This window comes from Erpetoichthys calabaricus, chromosome 3, assembly GCF_900747795.2.
Source record: "Erpetoichthys calabaricus chromosome 3, fErpCal1.3, whole genome shotgun sequence".
NCBI lineage: Eukaryota > Metazoa > Chordata > Cladistia > Polypteriformes > Polypteridae > Erpetoichthys > Erpetoichthys calabaricus.
In genome coordinates this window covers 64,383,542-64,410,529 of record NC_041396.2, presented here as the reverse complement: position 1 = coordinate 64,410,529, position 26,988 = coordinate 64,383,542, and the positions used below count along the sequence as shown (strand labels likewise).

The 26,988-nt window shown below is 37.6% G+C and overlaps 1 protein-coding gene and 1 long non-coding RNA gene across 2 annotated transcripts; both read right to left on the bottom strand.

Annotated features, from left to right (window-relative positions):
* Positions 1-9,110: 9,110 nt before the first annotated feature.
* LOC114649658 (uncharacterized) lies at positions 9,111-10,072 on the bottom strand. Its single transcript, XR_007934467.1, has 2 exons — positions 9,929-10,072; positions 9,111-9,369 (listed from the first exon to the last, which is right to left on the bottom strand). It is a non-coding gene; the product is annotated as an uncharacterized LOC114649658 (long non-coding RNA).
* Positions 10,073-12,606: 2,534 nt separating this feature from the next.
* Positions 12,607-24,552, bottom strand: LOC114648069 (uncharacterized). The gene is made up of 4 exons (XM_028796872.2): positions 23,194-24,552; positions 18,597-18,647; positions 18,431-18,486; positions 12,607-12,837 (listed from the first exon to the last, which is right to left on the bottom strand). The coding sequence occupies exons 1-4, from the start codon at positions 23,710-23,712 to the stop codon at positions 12,744-12,746; spliced, it is 720 nt and encodes a 239-aa protein (XP_028652705.1). The 5' UTR covers positions 23,713-24,552; the 3' UTR covers positions 12,607-12,743.
* Between the last annotated feature and the right edge of the window lie 2,436 nt (positions 24,553-26,988).

Genomic DNA, 26,988 nt, shown 5'->3' with positions numbered 1-26,988 from the left:
GAAGCAGTTGGAAATGTGTAATTCGATTTTTTGGATTCTTTTTTTGCTAATTAAAAATATTGTGTTAATTTAGAATGATTATATTTGATTGTAGGTAACTGATTACTACAGGATAGATGTTCAGTTTAGTTTGTTTGATAAGAACTCTTAATGAACATATTTTAATTTGCTTTTCATGAATCATATTTTATCCTTAAATTCTTTGCTTCATTCTGAATCTTTATTAATTGTTGCCCATTCAAGTTCTTCTTTTTTGGCATTCTAAGTGATTTAATGGTAAGATGTGCTGAAGATTTTGAAACTGTTTTGAGGAGTCATTTAGGTTCTCTGTTTTCCAGTTCCTTCAGTGATTCCTGTTCTTTTTCAATTAAAAAACAAGAGTATTGGACGATGGAGGATTGAATGCATCTCTTTGTCTGCTGAATCTTTGTTCCTAAATCATGATGTCAAACTCAATCCAGTAAAGAATTTAGGGGATGGAATGGAAGGAGTTATTCAGAGTAGAAGTACACCACTGTGATAAATCTATTAAACACACACAATTATTTCATTCCATTTTTGGAACTTCTCTAATCCGGAATACCATTTCTGACATTTTGTTTCTGGTTGCTGCCATTTTGTGTTGATCTTTTGCATGGCTGCATCCATATTGCTTACAGGTTTACACCCATTGGTGGTGACATGATGTGACACTCACATTACACATTTGGTCATTTCATTCCTCCTATAAAAGATGATGGAATGCATGTCCAGGTTATTTTACTGCTGGATCAATTACTAAAGCAAAAATGCTAATTACATTAGGAGCATGATTCCAAGTTGATTTAATACTTAGAGAGATTTATTTAGGAAAACAGTAGCATATTGATTTTAGTTAATAGTTTAAACCATATTTCTGGTTAATGTATATTCATACCAAAATTCTGTTTTATCTTCTTTGTTTATACGTAGATCTCCTAGTTATTCTTTTTAGCTTTAACTTTATGAACACCTGCAACCTCCAGATAACTGTTACATCTAGGCTCCTCTCTTGCTCCACATCTCTGTCATATTAGAAACTCTGCTTGGTTTTGAATGGGTTTTCATTTACATTTCATGGCTTGCTAGTGCTTTAACTCTGCGATGTTAGGTCATTCTTATATCCTAAATTTTTTTTCCTTTTTAAGGATATCATCCAAGTAATTTGAAGTGTAAAACAGATGGGTAATTCTTATTCCTTCACTTTTTTCTCTTTCCTTTCCTTTCAAGTATTTAATTAAACCAAATTTTGCACAATAAATACACATATTTGTAAATGGAAACAAGCTAAATGGATAACTGCTAGTTTCTTTTCTCATTTGCATGTTATTGCTAATAAGGAGCAATTAAAAACCGAGAATGCAGCTGTTTAAGACTTAAATAAGCAATAAGTGTTCAAAATCTTATTGAGCGAGACAACTAAAGTGAAGCAGAAGTGTTACTTGAGCAATAAGTGCTTCTTATTAAGCAATTGGGTTGGAACAAAAACCTGCAACCACTGTGGCCCTCCAGGAATGACTTTGCCCACTCCTGCTTTAGTTTAAACTTGAGCTAAAGGCAGACGCTGCTCAGGCGCTGCAGTTGCTAATTCCAGTGCAGACAATTGAACAGTAAATGAAAGAGGAAGCAGTGCTCCGGCTTCTGCTGTGTGTCCCCTTTTAGCTTCAAACTCTTTTTTTGGATTCTTTGTCTTTCTGTCTCAGGCAGGTTTTGGATTTAGGATTTGAATTTGGCTTAGTGTTCTAAAATCTGCATATAGGTCTTGATTTTGGTCAGTTTTGATTTGAAAATTTTGAAATGTAGTAAGGTTATTCATCAAGAAAGTCACAAGTAGAAAGTACCAGTTGTCATAAAATCAACCAATGACTCCAAAGCTTTCTTTGGAGAGTTAAAAGTTGAATGAGTAGAGCAAAATCTCAGCTTAACTTCAGCATGGTAGAGCAGAAAAGGCAGGAGATCTGCATCCTTTGCTTTCCTTATGACAGAAGTAAATGCTTTTTAATGTTGTGCCATTAGAGAATTGACGTCTTGGAAAAAATAAGTTGTACAGCCCTCCATGATTATACAGAGGCTATGGCAGGCCTTTGTTAAAATTTGTTGTCAATCAGAACATGTCAGAAATTTAATAATGAGGGAACGAGGCCAGTGAAATTTATCTAACCTCTGTGTGTATATTAGGTAAGTTCAGAAACCATTTTGACCACATTTAAGAGATGAAGAGAATTTTCAATGCCTTCCTTCAGATCCACAACTCCTAAATTGTCTCTGTGAGTGTGGTCTTCTTGGCCATCCTGCTTTGTCTTCAGGGATGTGACTTTGTCATGTAGCATGTTTATACCAGCATCATGGCGAGACACTGTAGTCTGCACTGTTCGAAAGTCTTCAATTATTTTTACATGTTCTTTCGTAACGATAGATAATTCAGCTTTGATGTGCATGAAGTTAGTCTGCATGGTGGTATCTAGAGTAGAAGTATGCTCAAGAATGAGATTTCTTATAGCACCCCAACTGGACCCACCACCATAAATGGGATCCATACTTAAATTCTGCAATTTCTTCAGTAAGTTAAAGGCAAAAGAATGGGTTCATCAGCCTGATGAAGACATTTCTATGAAGACAAGTAAGTGACATGTTTTAAAAATATTTAGGAAAAATCAGAATCGGGGTAAAAAAGTCAAAGAGAAGGGACTCTGTTTGAAATAAGAAGACGAACACATGCCCCAGCTAGCCAGCCCCATGTGACTCCTAGTGATAGGCGATTTGCAAACAATTTGTATGACTCTTTTTATGAATCATATGAATCAATTCATGAGCACAAATGGATTGATTCAGTTAAGCTCAGCAGGAGTGCTAAAAGTGAATGTGTGTCCTGTGCAATGTCTTTCGTTTTGCTGATACTGGTAGATGTTTAAAGCACATGTGCAAGAACTGCCTGAATCATGAGTCTTGACTTATTTGATTCATGACTGAGTCATTACCCAAGGACCAGTCTAATGATTCTCATTCATTTTATTTGTGAAAGAGTCACAACCCGAGAACCAGTCTCGTCTGTTTGTTTCAAGAACACACCATTACAAGTTGCACAATTCTTACTCACTTGTGATTATGTAATGAAATGTCTTATTTTAATTATGTATCTGAAAAGTGTTATCAGTCATACTTTGTGTATGGAAACAGGACAATAGCATATTAATTTTCATGTTGAATATATAATAAATTACTTTTTTATATGTAATTAACTATATGTAAATTAATAAACAATTATATTTTTTACATATTTACATGCATACATGCATATATATGTATCATATATGCCAGACTCCAAATGAATCAACAGAGTCAATTCATTTAAATGGGTAGTTCAAATGAATCAAATCAGTATCAGTATCAGTAAATGAATCGAAATTTCCATCACCAGTGACTCCTCCTAATCGACTTAGGCTTTCTTCTGGTATTTCTCAAAAATGCTTAATGTCGTGACTGTAGTGACTAAGCAAATCATGACATATGAATGTCTTCATTATCCTGCTTTGAATGTCCCAGACATACAGTACGAGTTGTTATCATCTAAACAGGACAGATCTCCTAGCAGTAGATGTTCTGGATCTGGAATTAGCAATAATCTTTTAGGAACTGAGTGTATCTAATTCATGCCAGTGAACATAATTATGGCACTGTCAGAACATTTCACTATTGGAGCAAAGCACTATGGCAGGCAGACTTTTTTGGGGGTACCCAAATTATACATTCAAAACTGAATGAATACAAGACTAATGAATATTTATTATATGTTAATCAGCTGCTATTTTACTTTTTCTTTAATTTTTAAAACTGATACATTATACAATAGGATGTGTAATAGCTGTCACGTTTTGTTTTAGGAAGCAAAATGAAAAGGATGGATTCCCATAAATATTTATAAAGGACTGATTTATTCATTTTCATTTTTAAGAAGCCATAATCTGTTTTACGTTGGTAATTATGCATGGCCTAAAACAAGTCTTGCAAATTTTGGTAAACGTACTGGTCATAAAACAATCATCATTAATTCCACATTAGATACTCTTTCACAAAATTCTAAGATATTGGTCCATTGTTTAGACTGGCTACTTTAATTTCAGGATGACAAAATGCTGGAGCATATCCTGGCAGCACCAAGTGAAAGACAGGCACCAAGCCTGAATGGAGTGTCAGTCCTGCTTATGGCACCACATGTATGCACCGTGGAGCAGAACAGGTTCCTGGTGGACACAGTAATCGAGATAAACTGCACATCTTTGAGATGTGCAACCAAACTGGAGTGTCTAGTGGGGGAATAGCACAATCTTCACTGCCATCCTAAACTGGATTAAGCAGGTTTAGAAAATAAAGGAATTAATGTATGTAAAATATAGTAGTGTTTATTGCAGCTACTGATTGAAAGAAAAGTTGCAGTGGACCATCTTTCATGTCGCATTTTTGGAACAGATTGCATTTTACAATTTTGTAAGTATGTTTAACACAAGATAAAATTCAAATTGTACCCTGCAACCCCTGCACTTTTTCTTTAAAGACATTCTAGACACAGAATGAGGTGAATGGCTAATTACAGTAAAAAGGGTAAAAAAAATGAAGTTCAGTCTATGCAGTTGGAAATTGTGAGCAATTTAGATGCCCAAAAGAGAAATAATGAAAATTTGGGCAGAAATGCAGCCAATCTAATAAATTAAATCACAGCTCATGATGAGTCAGTGGTTGCAGAGCTTCAGTATGATGCACAACCCGAAATGCATTCTTCTAGTTTCAAACCCACGTAGTCCAGTTTAAGAGCAGGTGCAAGTCAAGAACCAAATGGGAGTCACAAATCAATCCAAGACACACATCTTTAGGTGGTGTGAGGAAAGCAACATAAAAACAGGCACATTGAAAATTACAACAATTAAATTAAATTAAAAAAAAAATAAGAATATGAGTTATGTTTTGGCAAGAAGGGCTTTCAACTTTTGCAGTAGATGTAAAAACTAGAAGCGAATCGGCAGGACCCCAGTTTGAGTTTTGCATGCTTGTCCAGTTTGAAGACATCCTCTTTGAAGACTACAGTATATCTTAGACTATTTTTATACAGTAAATGCATATATCTATTAATGAATTTCTGTTTAGTATATTATGTTATGTGAGCATGAAGGCCTCGACTGTAAGATGAAAAGCATTATATTGAATTATACACTAGAGGAAAATATTTGTATTGACCATATAGTATATTTGAATCTGACTTGTTTGCCAAAAGAAATAAACTATGCAATTCATATTTAGTTTATTGGAGTTGTGGGAGGCACTGTTGAATAGCAGGCAACATTTCATCTAATGGTGTTTGAACCCAAAGTTTGATTTAGTGTTGGAACCTGTACTGTACCTTGGACTTCCTCCCTCTCTTTGTCAAAAGACATGGTTTCTATAAGGAGGCAAATCTAAACATCCCGAGTATGCACTGACTTAGAACATCATAGTAGTGGGCAGTGGGCAGTGCAGCTTCCTGAAGGCTCCAGGAGACTGGGTTTGAATTCTGGCTCAGTCTCTACATGTCTAAAGGTTTTATATTTTCATTCTCTGTGACCATGCAATTGGATAAAGTAGGTTCCACTAAGAGATAATTAGATAGACAGATGGAGGCATGACTGATCTTGAGTAAACTTATGAATAAACTAGCTAACATAGCTGAAATGCCCATGAGGAAAAAAAGTGTTTTTTTCTCAATTGTTTAACTTTAAAAATAAAAATAAATTAACAAACAATGAAGACAAACTAATGTCCTTGTTTTGTGGTCTTGTAAGTATGTTATCATCCAGTTGATGCTCGGAAACCAGCCAACTCTATTTAATTTCATAAACAACAGGCGCACTCTGGTGCCCAAACATAAAGAATGCTGGCAGTCACCTCCAGTTCGCCCTCTGGTGGTCGTTCCGAGTGTCAACTGGATGATAACAAGACCGTAAGATCACCCCCCCATCCTACCCAGAAGGGGGTGGGTTAGGGTTGATTTCACCCCTACAGTATTTTTAGTCGACCAATGAGAAACATGTGTACCAAGTTTCATGAAAATCGCTCCAGCCGTTCAGAAGTGACGCTGGAACATACATACTGTACATACACACACATACACATACATTGACTTTCATATATATATATAGATAAGACTCCGTCAAAGTGGGAGAGCCTATTGCTGCATGGTTAGTATGTGGCACCTCCATGGCCCTAATATGACCTTAGACAACACTGCCTGTTTGATCAGGGAAAAATCTTATTTAGATCACTTTCTGACCATCTTTATGATAGACAGAGCGTGACCATAAATGAACACTAGAATGACATTATTAATGGTGATTCTCAATGAATAATTTCTTGTGAATTTCTGAGCTTCTTTATTAGTGCTGATCAATGAAATTTCCCAAAGTGTTTTTCTCAGCGACTGTTCAATATTCACCAGTGACCTTGTTTAATGAATCTTTGGTGGAAATTTAACTTGTGGCTGGCTTAGGTGAACATTTTTTTCTGGGCATCCCATCATGCTTTGTGCAGCCAGAGAGACAACACAGAGGTGTAGCAGACACGCATTGAATTTTCACACAGGCGCACATGCATTTATTAAAAAAACAAACAAAAAAAAAACTTGCAGTATTTTCACTTGAGGGGTACATTAGCTGACCATAGTGAGACTATTGGGAGTCCTGCCACCGGATATACAGTATAACACTGATCCCTGCTAATTTACTATGTGCTGCTACAAGTCTAAACAGGCCTTAACAGAGTCCTACCCTCCTCTTCCCGAGTCAGAAAAAACATGAGATCCTGTGGAAAAAAAAAAAAGCAAAATATTCATTACTGTTTATAAGGCGTTAGTTTCTTCTTGACAGAAGAAGAAAGTGTGAAGAATTAGCACAGATACATGGGAAACAAAAAAGACATTCCAGCTACTCCCAGAGTTGCAACTTCAAATTGATTGAACCGGTCCCACGTCGCCGCTTTGTGGCAGGCCAATGTGTGCCTCAAGATCGAAACTCTGCGAGCATAATGATCAATCTTTTATTTACTTATTGCTAGTTGGTGGCCATTTTTTGTATTTTCTTCAAAACAGCACAGCACAGATAACATTTTCGCCCACAATAATCAATCCAGCATTGTTGGCAAATGTTTTCCTCGAGGCTGACCCAAATCAGGACACCTGCAGGGTTGCATAGGAACTGAAGTGTGGAAGTACAGCCCTGTGAGGATCCTTGGGTGCAACCAGAGGTTGCTGTTGGGGATTGGACAATACTGGTTTCCATGTGACCTGGAAGTGCTCCTGACATGCAGTGTGGTGACACCGGAAGCAGTCCTGGGTCTTGCTTAGAAAGTAGTCTGCCACCTCACATAGGGAAGTCAGAGTCAGGAGGCAGCCAGTGATACTATTGGAGGAAGGAAAGAAGGAGGAATAATTCAATAAAATATTGAACATATTTTTTTTATTTCAATAAAGTATTGAACATATTTATTTTGACAGGTGATTATTGGAAAGGTGTGGTGGACTAATATATATCTTTTATTTAAACCCAGAATTGTGTTGGGCATTACTATGTCTACAAGTTTGGGGCTCAGGGGTGCCCCCTGGTGGTTACCTAATAAATGTGCGTTCAGGTCCTAACATTTCATCCAACAGGTGTGTTTAAAGTTCCTGCTGTATTAGACTACTTCCGGGTGCCTTATCTACCCTTAGTAGCTTGGGCATTTTTTTTGACTATTTTCTAAATATAATATGTTATATCTGAGTACAGATAGGATGTGTTCTGAGCTGCAGTCTTTCCTGAAGAGTCTGCATGTCAAGGTAATGTGTGGGTCATTTATAGCATATGAAAGTAAAATCATGTGTTACTAGGAACATTAATAAATTTACTTTACTAAGATATTATACATATATACAAAAAGATAAAAAAACTGGCAAAACCAGGAAAATGAGAAATGCTTTATGTAATGTTATTTATCCAGAAAAAACATTACAACAGCACACAGCTCAGCTGAACAAATACAGATAACACAACAGAAACAACAAAATACCCAAAGAAAATAACAGAAAAATTACAGAGAAATCAATCATTATTTTGGAAGACACAGTTTAAATGATTTGTTTTTAAGGGATCTAAGGGAAATTAGTTATATTTTTAAACCACGGCAAACAGTTACATTTACTATATTTTTGGTATGGAATCACTTTATTAGCTAAGTTCTTTCGTATGGAAAGGGAATTGTATATATTACACAAAGCACAAAAAGAAAATCCACAGGTATGATGCATTTTATTTCATTTATTTTTTGTATATTTTCATTTTATTGAATTTTTTAGAATCAAATAACACTCCATACACCTAACTCGAGTTTTACAAAAAGAAAAAAAAAAGAAAAAGCTTTGAAACGAATCTTATTTTTTAATAAATATAGTAAAAATATTTAAATATATTGCAATAGCTTTGCTCAGACTAATAAGAGTTTAAACAATCCATCCATCCATTATCCAACCCGCTATATCCTAACACAGGGTCACGGGAGCCAATCCCAGCCAACACAGGGCGCAAGGCAGGAACAAACCCCAGGCACGGCACCAGCCCACTGCAAGGCCCACACACGCCAAGCACACACTAGGGGCAATTTAGGATCGCCAATCCACCTGACCTGCATGTCTTTGGACTGTGGGAGGAAACCCACGCAGACACGGGGACAACATGCAAACTCCACGCAGGGAGGACCTGGGAAGCAAACCCAGGTCTCCTTTCTGCAAGGCAGCAGCGCTATCACTGCACCACCGTGCCTCCTACAAGTTTAAACAATGTATCAGGAAAATACTTTTATTTATTTTTAACATTAGATTTGCTTCTGTGTGTTATTTAATTTTATTTTTTCACTGCTTGCATTTTTTATCATTAATTCAGTGACATCACTGTGTCACCATTTTAAGGGCTTGTTTTATTATAGGGACTGTCACCTGTCATTTTTTGTCATGTTCACATTATACAAAATTGCTGTGTGCATAAAGTTATGTCTGGATTTTAACAAAAGACTTGTCCTGAGCTCCTAAAATGTCTTGCAAAGGTTTCTGGATTTGTTTTGTCTTTTAGTTTGTTTTTTTTTTTTGCCTTTTTGGACTCTGATTACTGACCTTCTTGCTGTGTACCAGCATTTCATTTCTGACCGCTTAGAAACTTCAAATGTAATAGTTGCCTCTCAAAATAACAATCAGTTCAATCCTGATACAATACAGTGCCATTCCATGGCCAACCAAATTAATTTACCCTAATATATTATTTACTGCTTCTTTGTATCATTAACTCTTAATTGAATATCCCTCTACAAATAGTATAAAGTAAACTGACAAATTTAATTTCAGAAGTTTGAAGGGATATAGCCAAAATTCTCGGAAGCCATCCTAGTGATTTGCAGGGTACCTGATTTTCTTTATAAAACTAAAAGATAGACATGAGCCTCATAGTTCCTCTCAGAGGAATAACAAACATATCACATCTGGAGGTTCAATTATCCTTACTGTAATAATGCAAATGGGATGCGTCAGCATTGAAACACCATACTGTTGGCGTGTCTTGGGAGCCCCTCACTTGTTGTGTGAGTTGCTTACCTTGCTTATGTCCTGTGGGTAGAAATGCACTATGGGTAAGAAGGCAGCCTCCTAAACATAACAGGTCTCCTGGCATTGAAATGACTGTTGCAGCACGCACTGATGATCACTTCATTTACTTTCTCATTGTGGTTGAACACCCCTTGGAGTCTGCATCTCTTCCAGCGTTCATGGATAGAATGTCTATATGCCATGCAGATTCATGAATGGCTGAACATGAACTGGATTTGGGGGGGGGGGGACTGATGTTGATGACATTGTGTTGTATAGCACAAAAAAAGAGGAAATGAAGAGGAAGTTGGAAGAACGGAGAAGGGCTTTGGGAGATGGAGATTTAAAGGTAAAGATTGATTTGTTTTCGATCCTATTTTTGTAAAAATTGATTTATTTGTATGGAATTTTGTGTAATTATAATAAAATCAATAAAATCAAAAAAGAAGAAGAAAAAAGTAAATAGGACAAAGGTACAATATATGAGGTTTAATGATGATCAGCATTCAGAAGTCAGTGTCCAGGGAGAGCTATTGAAAAGTGATATCTGGGATCAGTGGTAGCCCAAGATAAAAACTTATATGCAGAGTTAAACCATAGAGTGCAGTGTGGATGGAACAATTGGAAGAAAGCATCAGGTGTATTGTGTGATCAAAGAATTAAGGCAAAGGTTAAAGGTAGGGTTTATAAATCAGCAGTAAGGCCAGCAATGGTGTATGGAGCTGTGACGTGGGCAGAATAGGGCATGTAGGAGAAGAATTTAGATGTGGCAGAAATGTCAATGTTGAGATGGATCTGTGGAGTTACAAAAAAGGACAGAATAAGAAATGAGGCAATAAGAGGTACAACAAAAGTGGGAGAGACATCTTAAAAAGTAGGTTGAAATGGAATGAACATGCGAAGAGGAGAGACAATGAATATGTGGGCAAAACAGTAATGGGAATAAGTACAGGGGAAGAGAAAGTGAGGGAGCCCAAAGCAGAGGTGGATGGTTAAAGTAAAAGAAGATCTGAAGGAAAAGGGCTTGCCTGGCTAGAAGGTGCAGAACCGAGTTATATGGAGAAGGTTAATCAAGTACATCGACCCCAAATAGAAGTGGTGAAAAAAGAGGAGGAAGACGTACCCAGGGGCAACTGAACACTCCAAAAGAAAGCGAGTATCTTTTGCTATTAATTATTCTCACTTCATTATGTTAGGAAAGGTCAACATTACTTGAAGTGTACAAGCTGCATAACAGGTGCAAACATTTGGCAAAGAAAACTGGAAATGCTGGCAGGGATCATCTGAGTGATCTGTTAGATATGTGGAGCGTTTCCTTGGCTCACACTGTGATCTTTACGGGCCAAATTGTATTTATCTGACCCAGAATGCAGAGGTGTATGGCACTGTGCATGTTACAAATGTTTCTGATAAATGGGAAATGGCAAGTTGAACTTTTCACAATCTAAATTTATAACAGTTCTATCATTAAGGTGACCACAATTGTTGGAACACTCCATTGTGAATTTCCCCTTGGGATTAATAAAGTATCTATCTATCTTTTAATTAATGAGTTTACTATAGTAGAAGCAAAGCAAAGCAATAAAACTAATAATGGTAAATAACATTATTCATTATTTCTTCAAGCACTTTTCATTTTGATGTTAATAGATTTAGTAAAGTTTTAAAAATTAAGTGTTCTTTTTTTTGTTTGGAAGTTGTACATTAGGGGGCAGTGTTCTCCTTTTTTTTTGCCATGGGTGCCCTGTAGGCCTGCACAGTGACAATTTAGCTCTATGGTAGCTGCATAAACTGCTTAAGTCAAAAGATGATGCTCAGAGATATTCATGAATATTCATTACTTTTGGTTCAAGTCAAAGGTAGGAAGTAAATTCAGAAACTGTTATTAAAAAATTAATTTGTTTAAAACACCGTAGAATTGGGCTGAAAATAAAAAAATCTTCAACAGTTATTTACCTACTTACTCCAAACCCATCTTTAAAAAGTCTACGCTAAAGCAGGCAGGCTCTCCACTGACTCCATGTGCACCAACTCAGGTCTTAAAGAAAAAAAAATCAGATACACTAAGTCATTGTCAGAATCTAAAAGAAGAATGATGAAGTGGTGGAAAAGCCGTTCCCCTTCTCGCTGGAGCTGAATTCCAATGCGCTTGGCGCAATTCAGTTTTCCTGTCTAGAGCAGCAAAATTAGGATATTTTGGGTGAGGTCAGGAAATGAAGCATATGTGGAAACCTCAAGGAACACACAAGCCAGGCCAGAGGATAAGAAAAACATTCTCTCTGCACTTTGTTTCTTTTTTTCTGATCACCTGCCAATCTGACTTTAATGCTGAAGTCATTTTTACAATGTGTCACATAGTAAAAATAAGGAAAAACACAGCCTTTCAGTTATGTATAATGCAGAAACATCTGTTGCCAGTGACATTTTATAACCGCATTCTCTGAAGCAAGCATAAAACCCAAATGCAATTAATGCAAAGTTTAAAACGTTTAAAGAGATGGGATGCATGAAGTAGAGCTTTTAGTACTCATCTAAACCCTTTTTGACTGCTGTGATACAATTCATCACATTTCTTCCACGTCTTTATAAGCAGTCAACACTTCAGAATCCACTAAGAACAAATGTGTTCATTTAAAGGAAATGTGAACTTGGAAAATCTGGCAGCAGGCTGGAAGTGCTTGGAATAATCTATGTCAGACCTTCCATGGAGGTTGGAATCTCAGATTTCTCTTTTTACACAATAAAGATTCATGGTTAGATCCACTGTAGTGTGTCAGGTATGATGCATTTAAATTCCGTCTACATGACATCCAGAAAAACATAGAGAGTCCTGAGCTTTTCTTTTCTCGTAATGTTTTGAAAAATGTAATGTACATCATTGTCATTAAAAGCAGTAAAAAAAAAAAAATGTTTATCCATCCCTCACAACAACCAAAAACATCTCTTTTAGAGAAGTCTACTTTGAAGTGGATGCATAAACAGGTTTTATTGTTTCACTATAAAAATCAGTTGTTTGTGCATTATCACCCCTTCAGACAACTTGCTTTAGCTGAGAAGTGCTTTGGTTTCCATGGTACTTGGGGCCTCTGGAAGCAGGTCAGCTGTATTCTCGCTCAATGCTGGCCATAAGCTCCTCTTCAGACCCGTCATAAAACACAGAGGCACCGGTGGGAGAAAACGTTTCGGTATGCCTGTGGGCAAAAGAAAGCAATACTTAGGCACTCAAAATGGGACCATGTATTTTTGTTATGCATTATTAGGACATATTGACTAAAAAGGATTTGGATTGTGAAAGCTAATTTCCAATTACCATGTAGGACAGGATTTGAGAATTTAACTTTAAAACTTAGCACTCCAAACATGTATATCTGAGCTAAACCAGCTCCTCGGAAGAAGGAAGGAGTATGAGGTCTACTACATTAAATGCATTTTGAATAGATAGTGACAACAAGCATACAGTATAATTAAGACTAGGAACAAATTATTGGGCATAAGATAATGAAAGAGTGACAGATTCTTCAGAATTGCCAGTTTAGACTGATGAAACAACAGCATGAGACAGAGAAGAAAGAAATGAAAGGCAATGTGCCTGACAACCAGATTAGTCAAAGACAGGAAAAAGTGTCAACATTTTTTTATATAGCACATTTTCATACAAATGATGTACCTCAAAGTGCTTTACAGGATGAAGAAAGAGAAAAAAGACAAAATATAAAAAATAAAATTAAAATAGAATAAAAGTAAGGTCCAATGGCCAATGAGAACAGAAAAAAACAAAACAAAACTCCAGATGGCTGTAGAAAAAAAATAAAACCTGCAGGGACTTGAAAATGATTTCAAAGTATAAAAGGGAAATTCAGGCCAATTATCTTGTTTGGGTAACAACAATTATCCCAATGTCTCAGTCATTTTAAAATGACAGCAGAGGATTATCTTTAAAAACAATGTGACTGCACACTCTGTGTCTGTAGCAAAATAGACCATTAAAACAGATGGACTTGTAACTTTGGGATATGTCACTGCACAATAGACTGAATCAGCATAATAATCCAACATTGTTAAAATTCCAAATTAATTCTTATGCCAGTGTAAATCTGTATGTGTGCATGAGTGGGCACTATAATGGAATGAAATTCAGATGGTTCCTGCCTAGTGCAGTGCTATGAGGACAGACTCATGGTTCCCATAAATTTGAACTGGATTAACTGCATTTGAAACTTAGGTATTATAACCAAAACAAAGTTTTCTACTATAACACACCATGTGATAAAAAACAGTTGCTCCCAGAGTTAATTATCTAATTTCATTGAAAATGAAAATATTGAATCATTGATACCTAAGGAATAATTGATCGCAAGACTGAAAAATTTAATATTTTTTAGTAAACCCCTACAGTTGGAGATATAGCATTACGTAAGAGCTTGTCCATGGAAGCAGTGGACTGAAAATATCTTATTTATGAGGATCATTTCTGGATCATAAGAATATAAGATTTTTGACTAATGAGATGAGTTCATCAAGCTTATTTACATAGCAAATTCCAGAATTGTCCCAATATCACGTCTGGGTACTCATTAAAAGCTGTCAATTCCTTTTCAAGTTCATGGCTTAGTAGCTGGTTCCAGATTCCTGAGATCCTTAAATATAAAGTTAGATCCATAAATATTTGGACAGAGACAACTTTTTTCTCATTTTGGTTCTGTACATTACCGCAATGAATCTTAAATGAAACAACTCAGATGAAGCTGAAGTGCAGACTTTCAGCTTTAATTCAGTGGGGTGAACAAAACGATTGCATGAAAATATGAGGCAACTCAAGCATTTTTTTAACACAATCCCTTCATTTCAGGGGCTCAAAAGTAATTGGACAATTGACTCAAAGGCTATTTCATGGGCAGGTGTGGGCAAGTCCATCGTTATGTCATTATCAATTAAGCAGATAAAAGGCCTGGAGTTGATTTGAGGTGTGGTGCTTGCATGTGGAAGATTTCGCTGTGAACAGACAACATGCAGTCAAAGGAGCTCTCCATGCAGGTGAAAAAGCCATCCTTAAGCTGTGAAAAAAACAGAAAAAACCCTTCCAAGAAATTGCTACAATTTTACGAGTGGCAAAATCTACAGTTTGGTACATCCTGAGAAAGTACGAACTGGTGAACTCAGCAACGCAAAAAGACCTGGACGTCCACGGAAGACAACAGTGATGGACGATCACAGAATCATTTCCATGGTGAAGAGAAACCCCTTCACAACAGCCAACCAAGTGAACAACACTCTCCAGGGGGTAGGCGTATCGATATCCAAGTCTACCATAAAGAGAAGACTGCATGAAAGTAAATACAGGGGGTGCACTGCAAGGTGCAAGCCACTCATAAGCCTCAAGAATAGAAAGGCTAGATTGGACTTTGCTAAATAACATCTAAAAAAGCCAGCACAGTTCTAGAAAAACATTCTTTGGACAGATGAAACCAAGATCAACCTCTACGAGAATGATGGCAAGAAAAAAGAGTGGAGAAGGCGTGGAACAGCTCATTGTCCAAAGCATACCACATCATCTGTAAAACACGGTGGAGGCAGTGTGATGGCTTGGGCGTGCATCGCTGCCAGTGGCACTGGGACACTAGTGTTTATTGATGATGTGACACAGGACAGAAGCAGCCGAATTAATTCTGAGGTGTTCAGAGACATACTGTCTGCTCAAATCCAGCTAAATGCAGTCAAATTGATTGGGTGGCGTTTCATGATACAGATGGACAATGACCCAAAACATACAGCCAAAGCAACCCAGGAGTTTATTAAAGCAAAGAAGTGGAACATTCTTGAATGTTGAATGGCCAAATCAGTCACCTGATCTTAACCCAATTGAGCATATATTTCACTTGTTGAAGACTAAACTTCGGACAGAAAGGCCCACAAACAAACAGCAACTGAAAGCCACTGCAGTAAAGGCCTGGCAGAGCATTAAAAAGGAGGAAACCTAGCATCTGGTGATGTCCATGAGTTCAAGACTTCAGGCTGTCATTGCCAGCAAAGGGTTTTCAACCAAGTATTAGAAATGAACATTTTATTTCCAGTTATTTAATTTGTCCAATTACTTTTGAGCCCCTGAAATGAAGGGATTGTGTTAAAAAAATGCTTTAGTTGCCTCACATTTTTATGCAATCGTTTTGTTCACCCCACTGAATTAAAGCTGAAAGTCTGCACTTCAACTGCATCTGAGTTGTTTCATTTAAAATTCATTGTGGTAATGTTCAGAACCAAAATTAGAAAAAAGTTGTCTCTGTCCAAATATTTATGGACCTAACCGCATGTACTATGAATTTTGACATTTCCTTTTCTATATATTTTATTTCCAAATGAATGCTATAAAGTCATTTTAACTCCTTTTACACTATCACCTCTATATGAAGACATTTTTCTGATTTTCAGATGGAGCATCATGCCTTGAGATGCTCTCTTACATGACATAATAGTACGGAGTTTGTGGTACAGGCAGTCACCAGGGTACAAATGAGATCCTTTTCTAAGTCTCTCTTTAAGTTGAATTTGTAGGTAAGTTGAAATAGGTACACATGATTCTTATATTGTGTAACATTTAGTCAAATGTTTGTCTTAGTATACAGTATATATTTTACCTTTCTACCTCAACACACTGTTAATGGCAATGTGTTCTAAGTTAAAATGGCTCCTTTCTCACACCAATGAACTTCTGAAGTTGTGCAATGTTTTCATAAACTTTCCAAAGTACTGTACAGTATTTCAAGACAGCACACATTTGCTAGTCTTATGCAAAGTGGGTTTTATCTATATTACTGCAAACATTTCTGAGAAGATGGCTCAGTTCTGTACTGACATTGAATACAAGCATTATCATTTATTCAGTCTGTTATGTATTTTAATTTTATTTTAAAAGTAGGCAGTACCAAACAGGCATAGTTATCAAAGACAATAAAATGTCTGCTTCCTATATATACACTACAGAATACAGTAAATGTATTGATTTTTTAGCACCTATTCCATCAAACTATGCATACTTAGTCCTATAATTAACATTCATTAACTGGTTTTGTACTACGTGTCTAAAATGCTTGTATATGTTGCTTGAGGTTTACTTAAACAGCAAAACTAAATTTCTTTGTCATTGGTTTTGTTGTAATTTTCAATAAGTTTGAATTGCTTATATTTAACAGACTTCATATATGGTGCTTTCCTATTGTTAGCAAGAACCAGTAAATACCTGATTACATTATTATTTCCATAATCTTTGTACTGAATATTCAAAAAAAAAAACAAGAAAATCATCATAATCACTGTAATGTTGTTGTTATGAAGTATGACTTATTTAATTGTTTTGCTCACCAAAAGGCTTCTGGGCTAATGAGAAGTTCTTTCTGAAGTTTTTGAAGGCAAGGAACTCAATTCTTGCTATAGTGTGTGGTTTAGATCTTTATAATATATTTTTTATCGTTTCCACTGCCATTTTAGTTTAAATGGGCATCGCTATTTTGAGCTCTCATTGGTAAGACGCTGATGATGTCATTAGGGGCGGAGTCACATAAGCTGTGACGCTAATGCTAACAATGTGATGGGTTAAAAGGTTGTTCTCAGGTTAAAAGGCTGTTCTCATGTGCAAGTTCACTATTTTAGTTTGCAGACCTAAAAATCATTTTGTGCTTCTTGTTTTGCTATTTCCTTCTTTGGTCTACTGTTATTTGACTTTACTTCCCCCATTTCTGACTTTGTGTCACAATTTAGCTTTGTTATTATGTGTTTTTGATCTCTCAGTTTCAACTTACACCAGTTTCCCGATCTGTCTCATCAATAATTTGCTGTCATTTATAGCATGACAGCTGTTAATAGCTTAAAAAAAATTGTATTAATTGGTAAAAAAAGTATTTGTGATTCACCAACAACTATGGCTGAGACAGGGAAATAAGCAAAGAAAATAAAATATGGTTCTAAGCTGTTAGTAATTTAAAAGTTTAAAATTTAAAAGTGAAGACCTTATGGATGAATCAACAAGTCTTTTTGCTCTGCTAACCTGTCCTTACATGGAACGACGTGATTTTAGTGCATACCTGCATTTAGAAAGGCTCCTGTAGAGCAAACAAAAAGTAACCGCCAGGACAAGATAATGAATAAGGTAAAACAATTTTAGATGAAGAAGCCAGTGGGAACACACACGCCCAAAAGCAATGCACTCAAAATGCAAAAGGACATAGACAAGCAAAATGCACTTGCATTTATTCTGCCAGGAGATAGAACCATAGTAGTGTATAGAAATATACAAACAGGATATAGCTGCGGAAGCAGAAGAAGAAGATGAAAGGTAGTCGATAATGGTCTAAAGTCTGTAATCAGGAAATCTAAATGATATCCAAATCAGAGTTAAAAAAAACAAAGGATTGTGAAGCAGAAACACTAAAGAACAAACTAAGCACACTAGAAGGTTTGGTCATATCCAAAATCTTGGACAACCAGGAATTGCATGAAGCTGACCTTTAACAGTGACATCATGCATTGCATAATCCTGGTTATCCCTGCATAGTTTATATGTAATGCAGTACAAACAGCAAGCAAAGTAAAAGGCAGCAACCATATAAAACAAAATAGTGTCATGAAAGAACTTAAAATTATTTCAATTTCTTGAAAGCAAAACCTAAAATAAAAATGAATGATTAAAATGTATCCTCATGCACATAAAAAACAGAATTAGTGGAAATGGTCTCAGAAAAGCCACATTTAAGATACAATGGGCAAAATGGCCTACTGAAAACTGATACGTACTTATCTGAAACGTTGTTGTTTTCCAAATCCTGAGGTGTCAGAGGTGCCAGAGAGCCCTTTAAGTTAAAGAAAAGACAGAAAATAAAACTATGAAACTTTACCTGTCAAAAAACTGCAAAGACAAAACAACATAAAGCAACTGATAAAATACAACAGAACTCCGTACATTTTGTCTGCTGGCTTCCTCTTTAAGTACATCAAAATCTTCACTCTGGCTCTGAAAAAAGCACAGCAAAGCTCTTGTTTAATATGTATAAAGAATAAAGATTACTGCTAAATTTAAAAAGAAATAAGAAAACATGCAATTTCACAGTGGCTGGAAGACTTAAATGCTTGTAAAAGTTGTTTTCTTATGAAATTAAAAATCGTTTTATCAGTTGACTCTTTAGCGTGAACACTGAGAGAGGGTGGCAGCCACACATTTATATTTTTGTCATATTTAGCACAGTACTGGTAAATGTCCATTTTAGAGACATTTTTATTCTTTGACAAAGAAGTGGGGAGCAGGAGCCAAAACCCAGCACTGACAACACTCCAGGACACCCACATTCACACACTGGCCACATATGGACAATCTGGAGTTACCAGGCCACCAAACTTCACGTCTTCGGATTATGGAAGGATAACCACATGAACACAGGGGGAACACACAAACTCAACACAGATGGTATCCCAACCAGTAACTAAAGCATAGCTCAAGTGCTCTGAAATTGGAACAATGGTTAATATTCCACCACTTAACACAATGGTAGTTTGTAAATCCATTTAACATGAAGGTTTCTACACAAACAGAACATTCCAGTTAACAGCTACTTAAACCACAGTACTTACAGACTTGTATTTCAAACAGAAAATTAATAAATAATCAGTAATGTAATAATATGAGACATTTGTCTGTTAACTTCAGAATAAGCACAAGAAAAAAATGACAAAATGTGATGAAGTTCAGTTATCAAAAAGGAAATGGTTTGTTGGTTTATAACCAGCACAGACTTATCTAATGTGTAGTATCAAATATTGGCAGATAAAGGAATCAGGAAAATGACAGAAAGTGAAGAAATTTAGTTATTTTTATGTATAATCAAACAGCCAACTGTCAGCCAAACTGAAAGAGACTACACTATTAGATATTCGTGACTCAGAAACAGAGATTCTGAATACGCTCCATGTGAACTATTGGTTAAGGAGCTGCAGAGCAAACCATAAGGGTGCAGGGCCATCCCCACCATTCCACCCCATTCACCCACTATTAAATGAACTTGCTCAGCCTGCTCTGGGGGGACATTGGGCATAACATGTCCCAGAGACACATTACACAAGGCAAGAAACAGCAATGGATTGAACAGCTTTCGGAAGCTGCTGTATAAAATAAAATCCTGCAGATCTTCAGGAGAATTCTCTTGTAAAGGTTATTTTTATTAATACAATTACCAGTAGGTCTGACAGGTCAAAATATAAAACATTATCCTACAGCTGATGATGACTGTCATAGCCATGATGCTACTTTTCAGAATAACTCAGTTGTTTTGTTTCAAGCCATTTAGTCATGCTTGGAATCCAAAAATTTCTTTAAGTTAAACACTTAGAATTATTTCAGCCTCAGTGTAATCAAAATCATAAAAATATTCAGTCTGTAGTTAGAACCATGCTGGGCCTCTAATGATTGGTATTTTGGTGTTATCTGTACAAGAATAAATGCCATGTTCATGTTTCATTACTTACGGTACACAGTTGTCATATCCTCACCTGCTTAGTCCTGATCAGGGTTGTGGGGGTGCTGGAGCCTTTGCTAGCTAGCATAGGGCACAAGGCAGGAACAAACCCTGGACAAGGTGCCAGTCCATCGCAGGGCAAACATACACACACCAGGGCCAATTTAGTATTGCCAATCCACCTAACCTGCATGTCATTGGACTACGGCGAGGGAACCGGAGGACCTGGAGGAATGAGGAGAACATGCAGACTCCACACAGGAAGGATGCAGAACATGAACCCTGGTCACCTTACTGCGAGGCAGCAGCACTACCACTGCATAACCGTGCCGTCCCTTAAACAGTTGTGCAGTTTGGAATTTTGCTTACTTGCTATGGCTTTTTCTGCCAGTTATGGCAAATGCTGTTGATGCAATTCATGTTAAAGCCGACAGGCATCAGTAAAGCTGATATGAAGGTACAATAAATCCAAAACAGGATGCACTTTGGACTTGCATTGAGGATATCTGACTTCAAACATGGGTGACATAATTGAGTAGTAAAGTCCTGAAGAGTCGGGTTTGGGTCAGTGCATGTATGTGCGTTAAGCATAACAGCACCATTCAGCCTAGCAGCATGCCCCAGACCATTACCAAAACCCATTTTCTAAACCTGTTTGTTTTGTATTATTTCATGGTAAAAGTGAATCAGAGCTTAAAATTTGAGAAGAGAATAGAAAGCAGGAACCATATCACAGGGGCACACAAACACACACACACACACACAGATAAGAGACTCACTTGTACCAGGCCCTTTCAGATGCTCCAAATTAACCTAAGATGCAAATATATAAGGAAAACCAAAGTACTCTTAAACAAAATGGAGTTATGTATTTTAATACATTCTTGTTTATCATATGGGTGGAGTGGTGGCTCTGAGGCTAGGGATCTGCGCCAGCAATTGGAAGGTTGCCGGTTTGAATCCCATAAATGCCAGAAGTGACTCTACTCCGTTGGGCCCTTGAGCATGGCCCTTAACCTGCAATTCATCCTGAGTATGACGTTAATCTGCACTCAGTCCTGCAAGCATGTTCTCCAATTTACAGGGAAAACCTGGGCTTAGGGGATTAGCACCCTAGCCACCGTTAAAAACCTCACACTTTTCCAATGTTGCACTGCGGTGTCACCTACTGCCCTCGGATCCCAATCCAGGTGGTTCATCATGTGGTGGGTGCAGCAACGTGCTATCAGCGCATGCTACCAACCTCTATCTCTTGTTTATCATGCAGGAGAGTGGCAATGTTAGTTGGACATGTGAGTAAGAATTTTACTGTCTTCTGTGCAAGTGACAAAACTAGTGCTCTTTCCACCAGTACTACAAAAACATGCAAACTCCATGCAGCCAGCAGCAGGGGTGTGCATTGAACCCAGGTCCATGGAGCTTTGAGCCAACCACAGTGCTTATTACTACATTGCCTTGGCACCACCTACTAAAATCCCAATAAGAAAAATAATTCACTGTTCACATTATTAAAAAAATGCCTTTAAAGTTAAGTAAAAAAAAAAACTTGGGAAATGAATAACACATTCTGAAATCATGCCAATATGGTCCATAAGGAGACGAAGCTTCTGGGTGGTGTATGGAACACACATAAGAGAGCTACAATAAAAACACAAAAAGAAACTATAATGGCCTGTTCCTTTTACAATTTTAATAGCAGTCTTCCTAAAATAAGGGAGCTGCCTGCCAGCTGTCACCAGAACAGTTTTCTCTCGACTAAGCAATCCCTTGGGCACCCCCAAAACTGCGAACTTTAAACACCCGAGGTTGATATTTTTACTCAATAAGGGACATCCTATATGCAGGCAGAATTGGTGACCTGTGTGTTTTTTTTGTTCCTGCTGTGTGTCCATTGCAGTTAGAACAGGCTCTAACTTAACATGAAAAATGGGTTTAGAAATTAAGTGAATTAATTTACTGAGTCTGGAACATTTTCATAGCACAAAAGTGAATATATAAAATATTGGAAAATGTAATGATTTACTGAACCCATCGTTTTTGATGGTGTGCCCACACATGAGAACAGCTTTGGTCAACAGGATACATCTGTGTCATGGTGTCATGGAGCTGTTCCAACCCTCAGATCATCTTTCCCAGCTCTAGAGTTGGGGTGTGCTGAAAAACATAGCAACTTTCAAGCAAAATATAAAGGACCGATTCACACAAACTAAAACATTACGAGAATGAATTGACATAAGTGTAATAAACAAATAGTTTAAATGTAAAACCAAACAGTGCATGTAGAAATCTATTTCGAGCTGTTTTAAATTAGAATCAAACATTTTTGGAGCTAGTAATAAGGGTTGGACTGCTATTACAGTAAATTTCAGCCATACTTTAAATATTTTTCTTCTAGATCCACCCTGAAAAGATGGTATTTTTATGAGATGGTGGGAATGTGCAATGAGGAATTTCCATATGTAAAGTAAAAATGTTTAGCCTAATGTATAAACATTAATTTCCGCAGCTGGAAATGCATCAGTGGTTTCCTGTATTCGCACAGTGTGCTTAACTTTTAGCTGAGAGTCAAAACACTTGGTTAAATAATGGATTGGCGTTATGTGTGGGACTTGGACTTGCATCCGAATCTTATATATTTAGAAGTTGAGGCAATCATAATGAGATAAAGTAAGGCGCAGGGCTCACGACTATTGGGCTGCAAGTTCAGATCTCATCACTACCTCAGTGCGTCCTCAGGACACACCAGCGCGTTAGTCCCTTAAATCGTACTGTGCGTACTGCTAAAAACACTTCTGCGTGATATTCATGGTGAACAGCACTGCATAAATCAAGCATTATTGAAACAGTCCAGATTGTTAATACGTTCGTATAAAACTATTAGTTTATCTTTAGAAGATAACAAAACTCAAGAAAAGACCAAACGCGTCTGAGTAAAACTTGAAACAAACCTTACTAAAGAATTATGAAACATATGCGAAATAAACGAAGCCAAGGCACCCAGAGAAGCTGTCACAATTGGAGTATCTCTTAAGTTCGTTGCAGGTTACTCACATTTCTGTGACTTTCCAGGTGATGTCCCCAAGCAGGAGTCGCAGGCGCTGCACATGCGTTCACCCCTTCTCTTCCAAAGTACGACGGCGCTATATTAGCGAGTCCTTTTCTGGGTACTCCTGTCTGGATATAAGGGGTTGAACTGAAATCGGGTCCGGGGTACACCTGTCGGGAACTGCAGAAGCTGTAGGTGTTGGAGCGCACGAAGGACCCTTGGTGATGTTTTCTCTTAGAGCTGAAGTCGTTCCCTTCCAACTCTGCTAGCGCTCGGTCTAACTTCCTTTCAGTGTGCTCTCCATCTGCATCTTCTTCGTCGAGCGAAAAATCCGACTCGTTTCCTTCACTATGACAGTCTGGTGCAGCACGGGCACGAGGTTGGCAGAAGCGCGACAGCTTCTGAATTTTGTAAAGACGACTGTCCCCTTCCAGCTCCCCCTGCTTGACACCCTTGTGCAGGGTGTTCGCATCTTTTTCTAAAGCGGCCGAAACTTTTCTCCCTCTGCTGCTGCCGCTACCCATGGCAGACAGCTTTGAGAAGACGGTGTTTGTAGTTTCTAAAACCGTTGCCTACATTTTAAGCGCAGGGGCTGAGATGCGTCTGGATCTGCAGCGCTGCCAAGTGCGGGCGAATCGCCCATTGAAGCGAGTTAAAAATTAACTTTTCCACTTGGGTGCACACGTCAGAGCTTGGCTCGCTACACTAGTGCGCTAACAACATATGGAAAAGAAAAAGAAAGAAAGAAAGAAAGAATTTATCAAGAGTTTTTTTTTCTCCAGAAAAACTTTAGCCGCACCAACAGTGATAAAGACACAACTGCAGATTTTTAAAGTTCTGTTATTGACGTAGCTTTCAAAGACCGCCTGAGCAAAGAAACAACACTAGGACTGGAGTAGCGCATTTTGAATGATGCCAAAGCCATCTGGGCGCATCCGGATTATTGAGAGGAGCTGCCCTGTTTACACAGATTTACAAACATGCCCTCATCCTCGGACGGACCTCGGGAGCGCTTCTTCACAAACAGAGCTCTGAGTTTGCCGACTTTCCTCTTCCTTGTCTGTCCGCGGAGAGTGAGTGTTGGGTTTTGATCGAGGAGCCCACTCGTAGGAAAATAATTACATAAGCAGTAGAGGATGGTACTCAGCCAACTGGTGAGCGCGGAATACATGTACACAACACACCGGCATATTGAACATTTCATTCATACTTTTCATACCAAGCCGGGCATGTAAGAGGTGTGTTTTTTCAGTCACTGCCAGGTCAAAAGAGAACTTCAGGTTAATAATTTGTTTTTAACTCAGCGAAACACAGGCTAACAAATTGACCATGGCTGTTTCGGGCTAATGACCTCACAAGCGGAAAATTGAAGCACAGCCAGGGCTTTACGGAGAAAAAAAAAACACTGCAATTAACTACTATAACTGAACAAAAAAATCTATGACCACATCTTTAGTCCTACTGGTAAAATTCCTCCAGGCTTAGAAGTTTAATTTCTTCTTAATGTACTTGGCTTCTGAAGCACATTTGCCTCTTATACTGAAAACCCTTAAATAGTGTGCTTGTTGCTTTATTCATCCCACTGTTTTTCCTTTTGTAAAATATATATATTTTTAAATCTTATATGCTTTCTCTCAAGACTGAATTGAATCACGGTGGATTTAAATTATATTTTTTGACCAAACACATCTCTGCAAAGTGGTATAAATTAATTATAAATATAAAGCACAAATAAAATTGATCACATAATTGTTCACCCCCTTTAACATCAATGGTGCAGCCAACTGGTCTTAGAAGTCACAGAATTACTTCATTGGAGATCACCTGTCTGGGATTTCAATATAAACAATATAAATGCATCTTATTTTTTAATTCCAACTTCCGGTGAGTTAGTATGGTGGCAAGTCCGGTCCTGGAGGACCACCGTGGCTGCAGGTTTTCATTCTAACTCTTTTTTTAACGAGTGCCCTGTTTGTGCTGCTAATTAACTTTGTGTGAATTCATTTTAATTGACTTGCTTTTTTTAAGATTTGCTCCCCTGAATTTCTTCATCATTCCTCTGAATTGCTTCATTTCTTTCCTTAAATGGCACCCAAACAGAAATGTGAAGTGAGGGAGCCAACAGAAGACCAACTAAGTGAGGGCGTCACACTCCAACCAATTTCACTCCAACCAGCTGCTTAATGAGGTGGCAATTCTTGTTTTTAATTAAACCTGTTCTTTAACTCTGTGGTTTGTTGCTGCTCTCATGGTGCATTAGCAGACATTTCAGAAATTTTTGATTTTCTTTTTACTAAAAACACTGTTAAAATGTTTTGCGGACCTGAGAAGGTCGACATTCCTGAGACCTTCATCTTTTTTTATTTTCAGATATTGTTGTTTTGGCTCATTTTGTATCTCCCTATTGTTTGGCTGCTAATTAAGGAAAAAGAAACAATTAAGGGGTCTGAGTCTTCAAGAGTAAGTCAATGAAAATGAGTTCAAAAGAAGTTAATTAGAAGCAAAAACAGGTCACTAATTAAGAAAAGGGTTAGAATGAAAACCTGCAGCCAGGGTGGTCCTCCAGGACCGGAGTTGGTGACCCCTGGCCTAACCTACATAATGAAGACAAAAACAAAATGATGAGCACTCTGTGAAACGGTGACTGAAAAGCACAAGTCAAGGGGAATGGATACAACAAAATATCCAAGTCACTGAATATCCTATGGAGTCCAGTTAAATCAATCATTAAGAAACTGAGAGAGTAGTGCACAGCTGTAAATGTGCTGAGAGCAGGTCGTCCACAAAAACTGAGTGATTGTGCAAGAAGAAGACTAGTGAGGGAGGTCACCCAGAAATCAGTGCTAACTCTAAAGGAGTTACAAGCTACAGCGAATGGGACTGGAGAGACTGTGCATACAACAAATGCTGCATGGGTGCTTCACCAGTTGCAGCTTTATGGGAGAGTGGCAAAGTGGAAGCCACTGTTAAAAAACAAACATGACAGCTTGGCTTGAGTTTACCATATGGTACATGGGAGACTCTGAATTCAGCTAGAAGAAAGATTTATGGATTGATGAGACCAAAATAAAGATTTTTTCAGACTAAACACCATGTTTTGCTTAAGCCAAACACTGCATATTATCAATAACACACCATCTCCACCGTGAAATAGGGTGGTGGCAGCATCATGCTGTGGGAATGCCTTTTAGCATTAGACACTTGACAGTGTTTGAGGATGGAAGGTAAAACGAATGAAGCAAAATGTAAGAAAATCCTGGAGGAAAGCAGTCTGCAAGAAAGCTGCACCACTGGGAGAGGATTTGATTTCCAGCAAGAGAACGACACCAGGCATAAAGCCAAAGTTGCCAATGTTACATAGGAATGGCTTAAAAACAAAAATATTAAAGTTCTGGAGAGGCCAAGTCAGAGTCCAGCTGTCAATCCATTTCAGAATTTGTGACTGGACTCGAAAAAAGGCTGTTCATTCAGATCCCGATGCAGCCTGACAGAGCCTGAGCAGTTTCACAAAGAAGAAGAGACCTGAACACACAGACTCAGGGCTGTCATGGCTGTCAAAGGTGCATCTGCTAAATACTGACCTGAAAGGGGTGAATGCTGCTAATGCAATCAGTCATTCTGTGTTTTATATCTGTAATCAATTGAGATCCATTTGAAGGGATCTGTTTTCACTTTAAAATTAAAGAGCTTATTTTCTGTGAAAACTTTCAATGATTGAATACTTTTAAAGTTCAGTGTAATTCAACTAAAAATTGTACACCACTTGCACTTATCATCAGTAATTGTATTAAAAGTATACT

Excerpts from the sequence above, each read along its gene's own strand:
- LOC114648069 (XM_028796872.2), bottom strand. The coding sequence starts at position 23,712 with ATGGGTAGCGGCAGCAGCAGAGGGAGAAAAGTTTCGGCCGCTTTAGAA. Across the intron at positions 18,487-18,596 it reads AGGAAGCCAGCAGACAAAAT|GGCTCTCTGGCACCTCTGAC; the intron begins GTACGGAGTTCT and ends TTTAACTTAAAG. Across the intron at positions 12,838-18,430 it reads AACAACAACGTTTCAGATAA|GCATACCGAAACGTTTTCTC; the intron begins GTACGTATCAGT and ends TTTTGCCCACAG.